The 16,352-nt window shown below is 52.8% G+C and overlaps 2 protein-coding genes across 6 annotated transcripts in view; both read right to left on the minus strand.

The window, feature by feature from the left end:
- LOC123747839 (uncharacterized) overlaps nucleotides 1-16,352 on the minus strand; it is a 236,116-nt gene that overhangs the window by 184,859 nt on the left and 34,905 nt on the right. The window lies entirely within an intron of this gene.
- Nucleotides 9,887-15,628, minus strand: LOC138352834 (uncharacterized). Its single transcript, XM_069305398.1, has 3 exons — nucleotides 15,513-15,628; nucleotides 11,981-12,160; nucleotides 9,887-11,864 (listed from the first exon to the last, which is right to left on the minus strand). Exons 1-3 carry the CDS (start codon nucleotides 15,618-15,620, stop codon nucleotides 11,316-11,318), a joined length of 837 nt encoding a protein of 278 aa, XP_069161499.1. The 5' UTR covers nucleotides 15,621-15,628; the 3' UTR covers nucleotides 9,887-11,315.

Below are 16,352 nucleotides of genomic sequence, written 5' to 3' on the forward strand. Positions count from 1 at the left end.
TTAACATAAAATATGCTCGTAGTTTTTATATTGCCTTTACACGATCTGTTGTTGATTATTATGCCTTGCATCTTCTTAATTTTTCTCTTAAACAATTACAAGGCCTAGATGTAGTACAGAATGATGCCATGCGCATCATCCTGGGTTGTCCTAGAACTGTCAGAATTGTTAACATGAGAAAGGAACTAAACTTACCTTCCATTTACGAAAGAATAGTTCTACTTAGTACTATGTTTTGCGCCAAAACTTTGAAAAATAATGGTCCCCCCAGCTCTATTCAAATTAAATTGAGATCCATTCTAAACAATACTGACTGTTCCCTCAATCCGCCGCAAAAAGCTCCCTACAGCGTGTGGCTCAGTTGTTGTGCCTATAAGCTTCAGAAACTGAATGTGTCTCTTAACCCTGATAAAACTGTTCACTATATTCCCCCTTGGAAAGATGTGGAGGTCTCTCTGCATTATACTCCCATCAGTGTAAAATAAATGTATAACACTGACATTTTGAGATGTATAACATTAGAAGCTATTGACAGTCATCTTCAAATTCTCAAACCGACTGAATCCTATGCCTTTACTGATGGCTCTGTGCAGTTAGGCACTGGTAGAACAGGTTGTGCATGTGCAGTGTATAAAGGGAAAGAAATGATCATGACTAGTACACAGAGATTGAACAACTGGGCAAGCACGACACAAACCGAGCTATTGGGTATTTATCTAGCCACTGAATACCTTAAGCTCAATGGTGGTGGAGTTATTTTCTGTGACTCTAAAAGTGCTCTGCAGTCCTTAAATAACCCATCACAATGTATGTTGGAAGTAGCTTGTAATATTAAATGGAATGTAATTTTTGCCAATGATAATAACTCTTGTATAAAATTTGTGTTGATCCCATCCCATGTTGGAGTTGGAAAACATGACTTTGTAGATCGATTGGCCAATGAGGCTCGCAGGAAAGAAAACATTGATTATGACTTTGGACTATGTAATGCAATTATTAATAACATACAAAAAAACCAGCGTTGAATGTAATGAAACGTCCATTTTCTGGGTGAGTCCCGGAGGCTCCCCGGAGCTATCCCAGGCTGATATGCTAATGTCAGACTTTGGCATCAGTCATGTGTATGGAGTTCTTAGGCCTACCGGGGACCACGGCCAGAACCGGGCCCCCTCAGAGAGGCAAGGGGAGCAATGGCCTATAGAAGCCCCTGTGTAGTTGGAAGCATTCTATGTCTGCCATCGACCGGAACAGGCACCCAGAAAGGTAAGCGCCCCAAAACAAACCCCTATTCTGGTTAAAATCGCTACCTAAAACCGAACTAGTGGATAGAACTCCCCAACCGAAAACAAGCAAACTAGTGTGACGTCACACACTGCCGCGCCGCTGTCTGCGCAGCTCCCCCCTCCCCGGGAGGGGGAAGGGGGAGCCCCAGACCCCCCGCGCCGGCTACCCACACCTCAGTTCTTGAGGCTGGATGTCAAAAACGCGAAAAACCGCCGACCGGAGGGAGGGAGGGATGCCGGGGAGCCTCCGGGACTCACCCAGAAAATGGCGTTTCATTACATTCAACGCTGGTTTTCTGGGGGGAGCCCCGTCGGCTCCCCGGAGCTAACTACCCACAGACAGAAAAAGAGGGACTTACCCGGGAGGCGGTCGTCGCTCACCCCTCAACTCGAAGCCGAGACAACTGGCTGCAACCGCCGACCCAAAGCAACACAGGCCCGACGAGGGCCAGGGACATTCACAAGGTAACGAGCAGCCAGGACCCTGTTCGACCGCCAAAATCCCCGCGCCCGAATATCAGACCAAGACATATTCCCAAAGACGGCAGCAAGAGCCGCGAACTTACGAACGTCATGGGCACGGGGATAGACCGCAGGCTGGCTAGACCTAATAACCCTGCGGACGACCTGAGAGACCCAAACCCGCGAACAGGGAAGAAGGGAAACCGGATCAACCCACAGCGCGTCCCCGGACACAGAAGCTGTGGCGCGCAAATAACGGCGAAGTGCCGCAACCGGACACAAAACATGATGCACCCCCGGCCTGACCAACCAAGCATCAACCACCCATGGACCCCTCCGGAACGCAGCAGTCTCATTCTTCGCCAGAAAAGAAGGAGACGGCTGCAAACGAACAAAACTATCACCACGACCAAAAGAGCAGAAACCCCTGCGCCGGAGGAGAGCATGAAGCTCCCCTACCCGACCCCCAGAGGCCAAAGCCAACAAGAAAAGTGCCTTGGAAAAACAATCCTGGACCGAAGGGGCCACAACGAAACGAGGAGATGAAAGGAAAGCGAGCACTCTGTCCAAAGACCAGGACGGCTCAGGCGACGCATGAGCAGGCCGGAGGTGAAACAATGCACGAGACAGCTTGCAAAATGGCGCAGACGTAACATCGATACCGAAAGCAAGCTGAAGCGGCTCCGCCAGCGCCGCACGATACGAAACGACAGTGTTAGGCATAAGATGACGGTCCTGAAACAACCACGAGAGGAAGGACAAGACCACCCGAACAGACAAGGAGCTAACACGACGAAGACGCAAAAAGAAACGGAAGGACCGCCAGGAAACTTCATACTGCCGCCGAGAAGAAGCCCTCAGGTGGGACACCAACAAGGAGGCCACCTGATCACCATAGAGATGATGATAGACTCGAGTCAAAAAAACCATACGCGAAGACTCGAGGAGAAGATCGAACCAGCTACGTGACGTACCGGCCCGATCTGCTGAAAGAGGCGGAGCCGCGGGAAAACCCTCGGGTTCGGACACCGAGCAACCAGCGCCTGAAACCAAGGCTGGGCCGGCCACCAAGGGGCCAGAAGGACAACTCTCCCCCGGTAAGTCTCTAAGCGAGTCAGGACCTGGAGCAACAGCCGAACCGGGGGAAAGAGGTACAGGAACCCCCACCTCGACCAGTCGAGCCGAAAGGCATCAACCCCGACGGCCTCGCAATCGGGGAAGGGCGCCGCATAAACGGGAAAACGCCGCGACCACGCCGACGCGAAGAGGTCCACCTCGGGGCACCCGAACGTCTGGCAAAGCCAACGGAAGGACTCGTCGTCGACCGTCCACTCCGTGGAGAGGGGAACGAAGCGAGACAGGGCGTCGGCCAAGACGTTGGACACGCCCCGTACGTGAACTGCCAGGAGAGCCAAACCCCGAGAACTCAGCAGACGAGTCACCCGAAGCAACCAACCCCAAAGAGACAAGGACCGCATCGAACCCCCGCGGTTCAGGCAATGAACCACCGGAGAGCAGTCCGAATGGAGCCGAATCGTCGATCCGCGGGCCACCCGAATCCTCCCCAGAGCAAACCACACTGCTGCGAACTCCCGCACCGTACTGTGAGCTCGACGGAAGGACGGATCCCAACGCCCCTGGCCGGCCTGGTGAGCACTGGTCACAAAACCCCAGCCGAGAGACGACGCATCCGTGTACACATCGAGCGAGGTCTCGGGTAGGCGCCAAGGCACTGAACCCCGAAAAACCCGAAGAGGAAGCCGGTGACGCAGCAACCGACGCAAGTCCCCCGGGGGTCGAACTCTGCGATCGCGAGAGAGGCGGAAGGGGGAACCCCGAAGGAACCAGAACAGCCGTCGAAGCCAAACCCGACCCGGCGGGTAGACCACCATCGCGAAGTTCAGGCTCCCGCACAGCCCCTCGAGCAACCGCCGGGTGACCCGAGGGCCCTCCAGAAACAGACGAAGGCGGGACCGCAGCCGCAGGAGAGACTCCGGAGGGAGAGACAAGGAGGCGGTTCGAGAGTCCCACACGAGACCCAGCCAAGTCCGAACCTGAGAGGGAACCAGATGGGACTTCCTCCAGTTCACCAAGAACCCGAACCCGGCGAGCTGGGAAAGAACCAAATCCCTGGCTAGCAAGCAAGCTGACTGGCTGGGAGCCCAAACCAGCCAGTCGTCGAGGTAGGCCAACACCCGAACACCTAGGAGACGCAAACGAGCCACCACAACCCGTATAAGGCGTGTGAACACGCGAGGTGCCAGGTTCAACCCGAACGGGAGACAACGAAAGCGGTAACTCAGACGCCCCACTACAAAACCGAGCCAGTCCCTGAACCGCGGATGAATCGGGACATGCCAATAAGCGTCCCAGAGGTCCAGGGACACCATCCAAGCTCCCGGCTCCAAGAGGAGCTGAACCTGAGACAGCGTAGTCATCCGAAAGGAGGGGCAATGAACCCAGGGGTTCAGATGGGACAAGTCCAGAATGAACCGCAGGTCCGCGCAGTCCCGTTTCGGAACCGGAAACAGACGGGAAACCCATCTGAGGGACGACGTCGTTTCGACGACGCCCAAGCGTACCCACTCCGAGACGACTCGAGAGAGCGCAGGGGAAGAAGCCTGCCCCGCCAGCCCCGACCCCCCAAAGGGGGGAGGGGCCACCCAACGCCACCGCAGGCCGCGAGACACGACCCGAAAGGCCCACGAATCGTGGGACCAGGCGCGGGCGAACAGCGCAAGCCGCCCCCCCATCGCCCCGTCAAAGGGGCAAACCGCGAAAGGGCCGGCGACCCTTACGAGACCCAGAACCCCGCACAGCGCGAACACCGCGCCGACCAGACGAGGGAGGGTCCGCAGGAGGAGCCAACCCCAAACCTGACACCAGAGGCCTACCACGACGAGAGGATCCCCGAGCCCTGGCACGACCTTTCCGGGAAGACCCACCCCGGGACCCCCGGAAAGCCAACAAGTCCGACATCGGACGACAAGCCGCCGACGCAGCCTGAATAAACTGCGCCACGGTCGACTCCCCAAACAGGAGAGGACAAAAAGGTGAAGAACGCCTAAGAGCCAGAGCCCAAGCAGATTCCACGGAGGAACCCAGCACCGCCTGCCGACACGCGAGACGGGAAGCATAGAACAGGGAAACCGCATCCCGCAAAATCGGCGTGAACAGCTTCAACAAGGCAGCCGACGAACGCGCAGCCGAGGACAAGGTGCCGGACCCCGGGATGGACCCAAGCGTCCCCACATCCTCCACGAGCCAATCCGAAGACAGCTCCAGGAGGGAAAAGAACCGCAAGGCCGAACACAAAAGGCCCCGAGCGCGCAAGTCCTCCGCCACGAGCGCCGCCGAAAGGGAGGGAACCTGCACATGGAGCTGAATAACGCCCACATCGCGGGGAAGGGCAGGGGCAAACAAGCACTCATTCAGGTACTCAAGTTCACCCCCCAGGAAAACCTGAAGCACCGTGGAAGCTTCCCGCCACTCCAGCGTGCGGGAACGACAGAAGGAATGCCAGGAATCCAGACCAAACAAGGGGCAGTCTGCTAGCCAGGACGACTCCGGAACCTCGTAACGGAGCCAGAAAGGGAACGAAGTCCCAAACCTGAACGTGGACGGATCCATTTCCGAGGTCTTAATCCGGGTCACGCAGGAGGTAAGCTGCAAAGGCCGCTCGCACCACACCAGGTTGGATGCGATAAGCCGAAAACCTCCGGAAGGACGGAACCGACGTACCCGGGGGAACACGGAACCGTACCCGGGGAGGGGCCGACACCAAATCCAACTCGTACGCAGAGGGGGGAAAAGAAAACCCCACTCCTTGTAACAATAAGCCCCGCTCAGTGGGAAGAAAAACCCAGGCGGGGTCCAGCGGGGCCCAAGGCCCCCAAGTCAGCCTCGAGGTCCGTCACCACAGGACCCGAGGCCGAGTCCTCTCCCCAAGCCCCGACCCCACAAGACAAGGACGGAGCAGCCGGAAAAGCTGGAGGAAGGGGGGCCCACTGGTCAGACCCTGAAGCTTCGGCCGGGAGACAAGACTCGAATGCCTCTGCCGCCCCCCCGGAAGGGGCAACCCCCGAAGCTGCCCGAGTCTCGAGATCAAGTAACCCCTGCTCCGACCCCGAAACCCTCAGACGCTTCGGGGCCGGAAGCAGGGGCGGGGGACCAGAACGAACAGAAGGGGGAAGGACGAGGAGGTGCGGACTGAACCAGGATCGAAGCGACCCCCACCCCCAAGTCCGGGTCTCGAAAAGCAAAGCGGGGCAGCTCCGGGGCATCCGGGGAAGCAACCAACCGAGCGCGTTGCAACAGACGAAACCTAGACTGCAACGCACGTGCCGCCTGTACCCGAATAGAATCATCAGAGGATTGGGTAAATTGAGTCACAAGCAAGCAGCAACACTCACAGGACTCAGGGTCGAAAGTATCACCGACCCAACAGGCAGCGTGGCAGAGGCAAAAACAATGAGGGTCACCCTGAGACAAGGGGACCGAGCAACCCTCAAACTCGCACACAGCGAGTGGGGACTCCGGGGTCACATCCATCGGACCCACGCGCCCCCTAGGGGATTCCCAGGGTCCTGAGCGTTTACTTTAAGAGGACTCGCGCTCAGGTAGTCCCAGGCAGGGTGCTGCAAACCGGCGCCCAAAACTACCAAGCAAACTTCTAAAGCTGAACCCCAGGGATGTGTACACTCACGGGGACCTAGCAGGGGGCGCCACCGAGGAGAACAGTGGAAGGGCAAAAACTAACTGAATAAAATGACAGAACCCCCCACCAGGCAAAAACAAAAAGAAAAACAAAACCCCGCAAGAGGACAGCGAACCCCAAGGAACAGAGCCGGCCGCGATGTCGGGAAATACAAGCTGAGCAGCACCCTGCGCCCCTACCAGTGCAAACTGCCTCTTACCTGCCGGTAACAAGGGAGAACAGAACACCCAAGAGCCCAACAGGCGGCCGAAAAACCGAAAGGTAAAACGGACCAGCAGAGGCAGACCCCGAGGAGCCTGTGGAAGGTGGCCCCAAGCCCCAAGGGCAGTACTTACAGGGCACCTAGGGAAGGCAGCCCTAGGCGCATGCAGCCCGAGTACTGAAGATAACTCCTGGCTCTCGCACCCACAAAACTAACACCACACTCAAAGCACAGTGCAGTAGCGACACCGGAGCCAGAGCACACGACCATCGCCTATAGCATCAGCCTCAAGAACTGAGGTGTGGGTAGCCGGCGCGGGGGGTCTGGGGCTCCCCCTTCCCCCTCCCGGGGAGGGGGGAGCTGCGCAGACAGCGGCGCGGCAGTGTGTGACGTCACACTAGTTTGCTTGTTTTCGGTTGGGGAGTTCTATCCACTAGTTCGGTTTTAGGTAGCAATTTTAACCAGAATAGGGGTTTGTTTTGGGGCGCTTACCTTTCTGGGTGCCTGTTCCGGTCGATGGCAGACATAGAATGCTTCCAACTACACGGGGGCTTCTATAGGCCATTGCTCCCCTTGCCTCTCTGAGGGGGCCCGGTTCTGGCCGTGGTCCCCGGTAGGCCTAAGAACTCCATACACATGACTGATGCCAAAGTCTGACATTAGCATATCAGCCTGGGATAGCTCCGGGGAGCCGACGGGGCTCCCCCCGGAAAAAGAAATTACTTCAGATTTAGAAGAACTAAGAAATGCCCAGAGGCCTGAAAGCTGCAGTATTAAAAGTTATGACAAGTTTTGTAATAATAGGTATTTGTATGGTCTGCACGGTAACCGAATCAGGCAATGTGATGTAGTCATTGCGCGAATTCGCCTTGGCTATAGACACATCTGGCAGGTTAGTGAGGCTGAGCCACTACCAGAATACTCAGATTGTAAATTCTGTGATAAACCTTTAATGCATTCACTAGAACACTATATTGATGAATGTGAAACCGTAAAGGACTTTAGACCTCCTGGCCTCTTGTACCACCAACTGTGTAAATATTTTATTGACTCAGGTGTTCTGGACGACATCCTAACAATTTATCCAAAATTTGCTTGTCCATTTTAAAGAATGAAGAACAATTTTTATTTATATCACTTCTAAGCTGCATCACTTATGAACCATCCCTGCTCTTGTGTGGCAGTGCACAATAGAAAGTTGTTTTCACATATCCATACATTAAAACATTGATTGTAACCATTATATATATGTGCTTCAGCCTACAGTTTAGACCTATTGTCTTATGTATGACCCCTCTGTCCTGCATGACAGTGAATACCAGCATTATCCTCACTTTAATAAGACTTTATCAAAATCCTCAGATTAGGCAAAATTGTAATTATTTTTGTCAATAAAGATGTTAATAATAATAATCAACTGAGAAAATCAAAGAGTGACCGCCCAGAGCCATGCTGGCCGGGAGCGACACTGTATCCACCTCTATGAGTCAGCTGACTCCTGTCTTTCAAATATCTCAAGCTCATATACAGACATATCTCGATCAAGAACTCTTAATTCATATATCAACAAAATTAAGACTATAATACACAACCTTACATAATAATACATATCAATAATTCAGTACATTAAAGATTATATCATGATATAAAAATATGTGAACAAAGAATTCATATTGGCAAGACATGGTAACACTGGCGGGAGAGGGGAGGAGGGGTTAAGGGAGGATTTCAAGACGTCTGCCAGCCAGCCATTATACATAAGTATACATGAATACAATATAAAGTATATATATATATATATATATATATATATATATATATATATATATATATATATATATATATAAAACATGTGTATCAAAACCATGTTTATGTGGTATGCATCTCACAGTGCCAAAATCTAATTTAATGTTAGAGGACAATGTAATGAACAATAATGAAAGGGAAATTACACAGTATACATGACAGTAATACATCCGAGACTTAAATTTATACATTCTCCATCATAGTTCACATAATATTTCCTATACAGCATTATGTAGCATTCCATAATATAAGCATATACGGATGTTTTTCAAGCTACATGACATTAGGCTACTGCTATTCACTAGACTTCTAATATATATCCACAAATACATGGCAAGGACTTATAGTACAGATATATAATATACATAGATATATATGGAATACATTGGCAATACACATTTAATACTAGTGTGTTGTCGAAAAAAGAATAACTACATAAATTAATATTTATGACACTAGGCTAATCAGCCAAGACATCACTATACAGTTTGAGCACATCATACACCAGCTACAGTATGATCATACTGGTGTATGTGTGGTCATAACCTCACACCCATATGGTAATATCACAACACACCATGGACCAGTATGGTAATATCACAACACACCATGGTCCAGTATGGTAATATCACAACACACCATGGACCAGTATGGTAATATCACAACACACCATGGACCAGTATGGTAATATCACAACACACCATGGACCAGTATGGTAATATCACAACACACCATGGACCAGTATGGTAATATCACAACACACCATGGTCCAGTATGGTAATATCACAACACACCATGGACCAGTATGGTAATACCACAACACACCATGGTCCAGTATGGTAATATCACAACACACCATGGTCCAGTATGGTAATATCACAACACACCATGGACCAGTACGGTAATACCACAACACACCATGGTCCAGTATGGTAATATCACAACACACCATGGACCAGTATGGTAATATCACAACACACCATGGACCAGTATGGTAATATCACAACACACCATAGTCCAGTATGGTAATATCACAACACACCATGGACCAGTATGGTAATACCACAACACACCATGGTCCAGTATGGTAATATCACAACACACCATGGTCCAGTATGGTAATATCACAACACACACCATGGACCAGTATGGCAATATCACAACACACCATGGACCAGTATGGTAATATCATAACACACCATGGTCCAGTATGGTAATATCACAACACACACCATGGACCAGTATGGCAATATCACAACACACCATGGACCAGTATGGTAATATCATAACACACCATGGACCAGTATGGTAATATCACAACACACCATGGTCCAGTATGGTAATATCACAACACACCATGGACCAGTATGGTAATATCACAACACACCATGGTCCAGTATGGTAATATCACAACACACCATGGTACAGTATGGTAATATCACAATACACCTGAGTGATTGTGATATAACTGTGATAGTATGGTGGTAATATAGCAGTGACAGTAAGGTATTGGTGTTGTAGCAATGATAGTGATATATCAGTGAATGTAAGGAGGAAAAAATATCAGTGTGAGGTGATAATGCAGAGACAGTGAAATGATGTTGGTGTAGCAATGATAGTGTTATGTGATAGTGAGCTATTGGTGATATAACAGTGACAACAGCTGTCATAGTGATACCAACAATTTGTTACTTAACATGGTCAGTATATGACCCTAAGTGTGAGGCCTGAGGTGATGGTGATATATAGAGGTGATAGTGAAGCTATAGTGATACAGCAATGATAGGTTACAGTACTGAGAAGATATAGCATTGATGGTGATACAGCCGTGATTGTCAGGTATATGATACCAAAGTGTTAAACACCAAGGATAGTGAAGTTATGATGATATAGTGATAAAGGTCTGTCCTTAAACTACATTGTCATCAAAATACGCAGTTCAGGGTGATGCAGGAGTGGTGGTGAAGATGGTGGTACAGTGAACTAGAGAGGCAGCACAACACCACAGTAGTGATGGTACAGTGAACTAGAGTGGCAGCACAACACCACAGTAGTGATGGTGGTGGTACAGTGAACTAGAGTGGCAGCACAACACCACAGTAGTGATGGTGGTGGTACAGTGAACTAGAGTGGCAGCACAACACCACAGTAGTGATGGTGGTGGTACAGTGAACTAGAGTGGCAGCACAACACCACAGTAGTGATGGTGGTGGTACAGTGAACTAGAGTGGCAGCACAACACCACAGTAGTGATGGTGGTGGTACAGTGAACTAGAGTGGCAGCACAACACCACAATAGTGATGGTGGTGGTACAGTGAACTAGAGTGGCAGCACAACACCACAGTAGTGATGATGGTGGTACAGTGAACTAGAGTGGCAGCACAACACCACAGTAGTGATGGTGGTGGTACAGTGAACTAGAGTGGCAGCACAACACCACAGTAGTGATGGTGGTGGTACAGTGAACTAGAGTGGCAGCACAACACCACAGTAGTGATGGTGGTGGTACAGTGAACTAGAGTGGCAGCACAACACCACAGTAGTGATGATGGTGGTACAGTGAACTAGAGTGGCAGCACAACACCACAGTAGTGATGGTGATGGTACAGTGAACTAGAGTGGCAGCACAACAGCACAGTAGTGATGGTGATGGTACAGTGAACCAGAGTGGCAGTACAGCACCACAGTAGTGGTGGTACAGTGAACTAGAGTGGCAGCACAACACCACAGTAGTGGTGATAGTGAACTAGAGTGACAGCACAACACCACAGTAGTGATGGTGATGGTACAGTGAACTAGAGTGGCAGCACAACACCACAGTAGTGATGGTGGTGGTACAGTGAACTAGAGTGGCAGCACAACACCACAGTAGTGATGGTGGTGGTACAGTGAACTAGAGTGGCAGCACAACACCACAGTCACCTCCGTAATGTCACTGTGGTTGACTGCCGCCCTCACCACATCCAGGCCACTCACCACATCACCGAAGACATTTGGCCACTGGTAAACCTGGTCGTCCCTGGTGGTGATGATGAACTGGGCACACCTGGGACTCTCCGACACCCACCAGCACAACACAGCTCCTGCCCGGCCTGACCTCCGGTACTGCTCCTGGAGGTCAGGCAGCAGTGGGGCTCCTCCCTTACCATCATTACTCTCGTAGTCTCCGCCAATCACACACTCCCACGGCCGACCCTTGTTCCCCACCTCCAACAGTTTAGTGTTGCGGTAGGTGTGGCCCCGCTGGCCCGTACACAACAACACAAACTGTCTGGCCAGCGGAGTGTCAGGGGTCAGCCGGATGGTGACCCGCCCTCTTGTTGACCCCGCCCACCCGAGGTCAAGGAACGCCAGGGTGCAGGAGGGGTCCAGCACGCCCACAACCTCACTCTCCTGCAGAAAATGAAATAAATCATGCTGATAACTGTACAACAAAATGTTATCATATTAGTTATCAAAACTCAGTAAATCAGTAATGTCAGTAAGACTAGTGGGTGTAATAAAGTAACCTGGAGGGTGTGAGCGTCGGCGGGCGTGGGCTGACGCAGGAGTGAGTGGAGGTACAGCTGTCCGTCTTGTAGAGTTATCCTGGCGGAGCGGCGGCCATCTTGGTCTTCCTGGACGGCCAACACCCGGCCAGCCTCCACCAGCCTCTTGACGGGCTCCCTCTTCCTGCGGAGGTCCTCAACCTGTGGACAGTGTCAGCCCCATTATCACCTGTGGTCAGTGTCAGCCCATTATCACCTGTGGACAGTGTCAGCCCCATTATCACCTGTGGTCAGTGTCAGCCCCATTATCACCTGTGGACAGTGTCAGCCCCATTATCACCTGTGGTCATTGTCAGCCCCATTATCACCTGTGGTCAGTGTCAGCCCCATTATCACCTGTGGACAGTGTCAGCCCCATTATCACCTGTGGTCAGTGTCAGCCCCATTATCACCTGTGGACAGTGTCAGCCCCATTATCACCTGTGGTCAGTGTCAGCCCCATTATCACCTGTGGACAGTGTCAGCCCCATTATCACCTGTGGTCAGTGTCAGCCCCATTATCACCTGTGGACAGTGTCAGCCCCATTATCACCTGTGGTCATTGTCAGCCCCATTATCACCTGTGGTCAGTGTCAGCCCCATTATGACCTGTGGTCAGTGTCAGCCCCATTATGACCTGTGGTCAGTGTCAGCCCCATTATCACCTGTGGTCAGCGTCAGCCCCATTATCACCTGTGGTCAGTGACAGCCCCATTATGCTGGACCTGTAGCACCAGCCCCCCCTACTGGCAGAAGGGCTGGTGCTGGACCTGTAGCTCCAGCTCGCCCCCCCCCCCCCACTCTACTGACAGGGGGTTGGTGCTGGACATGTAGCTCCAGCCCCCTTCAACTGGAAGGGGGTTGTGGTGGACCTGTAACTTTAGCCCCCCTCTACTGGCAGGGGGGTTGGTGCTGAACCTGTAGCTCCAGCCCCCTCTACTCTCAAGGGGATGGTGCTGGACCAATAGTTCCAGCCCCCTCTACTCTCAGGGGGTTTATGCTGGACCTGTAGCTCCAGCCCCCCTCTACTGGCAGGGGTGTTGGTGCTGGATTTGTAACTCCAACCCCCCTCTACTGACAGGAGGTTGATGCTGGACCTGCAGCTCCAGCCCCCCTCTACTGGCAGGGGTGTTGGTGCTGGATTTGTAACTCCAACCCCCCTCTACTGACAGGAGGTTGATGCTGGACCTGCAGCTCCAGCCCCTCTCTACTGGCTCTACTGGCAAGGGGTTGGTGTTGGATCTGTAGCTCCAGCCCCCCTCTACTGGCAGGGGGTTGGTTCTGGACCAGTAACTGCAGCCCCTCTACTGGCAGGGGGTTGTTGCTGGACCTGTAGCTCCAGCCCTCCTCTACTAGAAGGGAGTTGGTGCTGGACCTGTAAAGTCCAGCCCCTCCCCCTCTACTGGCAGGGGGTTGGTGCTGGACATGTAGCTCTAGCCCCCCCCCCTCTACAGGCAGGGGGTTGGTCCTGGATCTGTAGCCCCAGCCTGCTCTATTGGCAGGGGGTTGGTGCTGGACCTGTAGCTACAGCCCCCCTCTACTGGCAGGGGGTTGGTGCTGCACCTGTAGCTCCAGCCTCCCTCTACTGGCAGGGGGGTTGGTGTTGGACTTGTAGCTCCAGACCCCTCTACTGGCAGGGGGTTGGTGCGGGATCTGTAGCTCCAGCCCCCTCTACTGGCAGGATGGGGGGGGGGGGTGCTGGACCGGTAGCTCCAGCCCTCCTCTACTTGCAGGGGGTTGGTGTTGGACTTGTAGCTCCAGCCCTGCCCTATTGGCAGGGGGTTGGTGCTGGACCTGTAGCTCCAGCCCCACACTACTGGCAAGGGGTTGGTGCTGGACCAGTAGCTCCAGCTATCCTTCTACTGGCCGGGGGTTGGTGCTGGACCTGTAGCTTCAGCTATCCTTCTACTGGCCGGGGGTTGGTGCTGGACCTATAGTTCCTGCCCCTCTTCTACTGGCAGGGGGTCGACGCAGGACCAGTAGCTCCAGCCCCCCTTTACTGGCAGGGGGTTGGTGTTGTACCTGTACCTCCAGCCCCCCCCTCTACTGGCCGGGGGATGGTGCTGTACCTGTAGCTCCAGCCCCCCCTCCCCTCTACTGGCAGGGGGTTGGTGCTGGACCTGTACCTCCAGCCCCACTCTACTGACAGGGGGATGGTGCTGGACCTGTAGCTCCAGCCCCCCCTCTACTGGCAGGGGGAGTTGGTGCTGGACCAGTAGCTCCAGCCCCCCCTCTACTGGCAGGGGGTTGGAGTTGTACCTGTAGCTACAGCCCCCCCCCTCTACTGGTAGGGGGTTGGTGCTGGACCTGTAGCTCCAGCCCCCCTCTACTGGTAGGGGGTTGGTGCTGGATGTGTAGCTCCAGCCCCCCCCCCTCTACTGGCAGGGGGTTGGTGCTGGACCTGTAGCTCCAGATTCCTTTCCTGGCTGTGGGTTGGTGCTGGACCTGTAGCTCCAGCCTCCTTTCCTGGCAGTGGGTTGGTGCTGGACCTATAGCTCCAGCCCCCCTTCTACTGGCAGGGGGTGGGTGCTGGACCTATGGCTCCAGCCCCTCTCTACTGGCAGTGGGAATTGGTGCTGGACCAGTAGTTTCATCCCCCCTTCTACTGGCAGGGGCTTGGTGTTGTACCTGTTGCTCCAGCCCCCCCTCTACTGGCAGGGGATTGGTGCTGGACCTGTAGCTCCAGCCTTCCTTCTACTGGCAGGGGTTTGGTGCTGGACCTGTAGCTCCTGCCCCCCTCTTCTACTGCCAGTGTGTTGGTGCTGGACCTGTAGCTCCAGCCCCCCTCCCTCTACTGGTAGGGGGTTGGTGCTGGACCTGTAGCTCCAGCCCCCCCCCCCCAACCCTCTACTGGCATGGGGTTGGTGCTGGCATTGTTGTGGAGTTCGTTGGCAATTTTAAGGCTTCACTTCCTTCGTACCCAGCAGTGGTCTGATTTGGTTCGCTGTCTTACTGGATTCAACGTCCTCCCAGCGAGCATAAGAAATATTGCCGGAACAACCATACACATCTTCAAGTGGAAACTAGATTGTTTCTCCTAAGGAGTGCTAGATCAACTGGGCTGTGGTGGATATGTGGGCCTGCGGGCCGCTCCAAGCAACAGCCTAGTGGACCAAACTCTCTCAAGTCAAGCCTGGCTTCGGGCCGGGCTTGGGGAGTAGAACAACTCCCAGAACCCCATCAACCAGGTATCAACCAGGTATACTTTTTTGGAAAGGTTGGTGGAGTGTCTCCCGCTCTCTGCGCCTCTGTGAGGGGGGCCAGGATCGCGGGTTCAATCACCATGCAGGCCGGAAATGGTTAACATGCTTCCTGTTGCCTTTCACCTGTTGCCTCTGTTCACCAACCAGTAAATATTTATCCAGGAGTTAGGCAACTATTGTGGATTGTATGTTAAGGAAATTCAGTAGTTGACCTTGGGGAACCCCCGATAAACCTAAGAACAGGCTTCCTCTCCTCAAAACTCAACTCTTTATCTTGTGATATGACCTATGAGAGCAAATAAAAAACTTACTGTTAATTGCTTCTGGGGGATCTCTCCAGTGATTTCCTGAACTTTATCCATGATGCTGGAGGCTGAGTCTCCCAGGTGTACAGGGTCAGCTGTGGCACCTATCTCCATGGTCGTCATCTCCAGGGCCTCCCTGATGGTCTCCTGCACCTGTCATTACCAACACAAACATTAATGGTGGAGGCTGAGTCTCCCAGGTGTACGGGGTTAGCTGTGGCACCTATCTCCGTGGTTGTCATCTCCAGGGCCTCCCTGATGGTCTCCTGCACCTGTCATTACCAACACAAACATTAATGGTAGAGGCTGAGTCTCCCAGGTGTACGGGGTCAGCTGTGGCACCTGTCTCTGTGGTCATCATCTCCAGGGCCTCCCTGATGGTCTCCTGCACCTGTCATTACCAACACAAACATTAATGGTGGAGGCTGAGTCTCCCAGGTGTACGGGGTCAGCTGTGGCACCTGTCTCTGTTGTCATCATCTCCAGGGCCTCCCTGATGGTCTCCTGCACCTGTCATTACCAACACAAACATTAATGGTGGAGGCTAAGTCTCCCGGGTGTACAGGGTCAGCTGCAGCACCTGTCTCTGTGGTCATCATCTCCAGGGCCTCCCTGATGGTCTCCTGCACCTGTCATTACCAACACAAACATTAATGGTGGAACCTGGACTATAATGAAGCATCAGGCTCTGAGTAAAGTAACTGGACTATAATGAAGCATCAGGCTCTGAGTAAAGTAACTGGACTATATGAAGCATCAGGCTCTGAGTAAAGTAACTGGACTATAATGAAGCATCAGGCTCTGAGTAAAGTAACTGGACTATAATGAAGCATCAGGCTCTGAGTA

This window comes from Procambarus clarkii, chromosome 55, assembly GCF_040958095.1.
Source record: "Procambarus clarkii isolate CNS0578487 chromosome 55, FALCON_Pclarkii_2.0, whole genome shotgun sequence".
NCBI classification, from domain to species: domain Eukaryota; kingdom Metazoa; phylum Arthropoda; class Malacostraca; order Decapoda; family Cambaridae; genus Procambarus; species Procambarus clarkii.

Excerpts from the sequence above, each read along its gene's own strand:
- LOC138352834 (XM_069305398.1), bottom strand. The coding sequence starts at position 15,620 with ATGGAGATAGGTGCCACAGCTGACCCTGTACACCTGGGAGACTCAGCC. Across the intron at positions 12,161-15,512 it reads TCCCCCAGAAGCAATTAACA|GTTGAGGACCTCCGCAGGAA; the intron begins GTAAGTTTTTTA and ends CACTGTCCACAG. Across the intron at positions 11,865-11,980 it reads CCGACGCTCACACCCTCCAG|GAGAGTGAGGTTGTGGGCGT; the intron begins GTTACTTTATTA and ends CATTTTCTGCAG.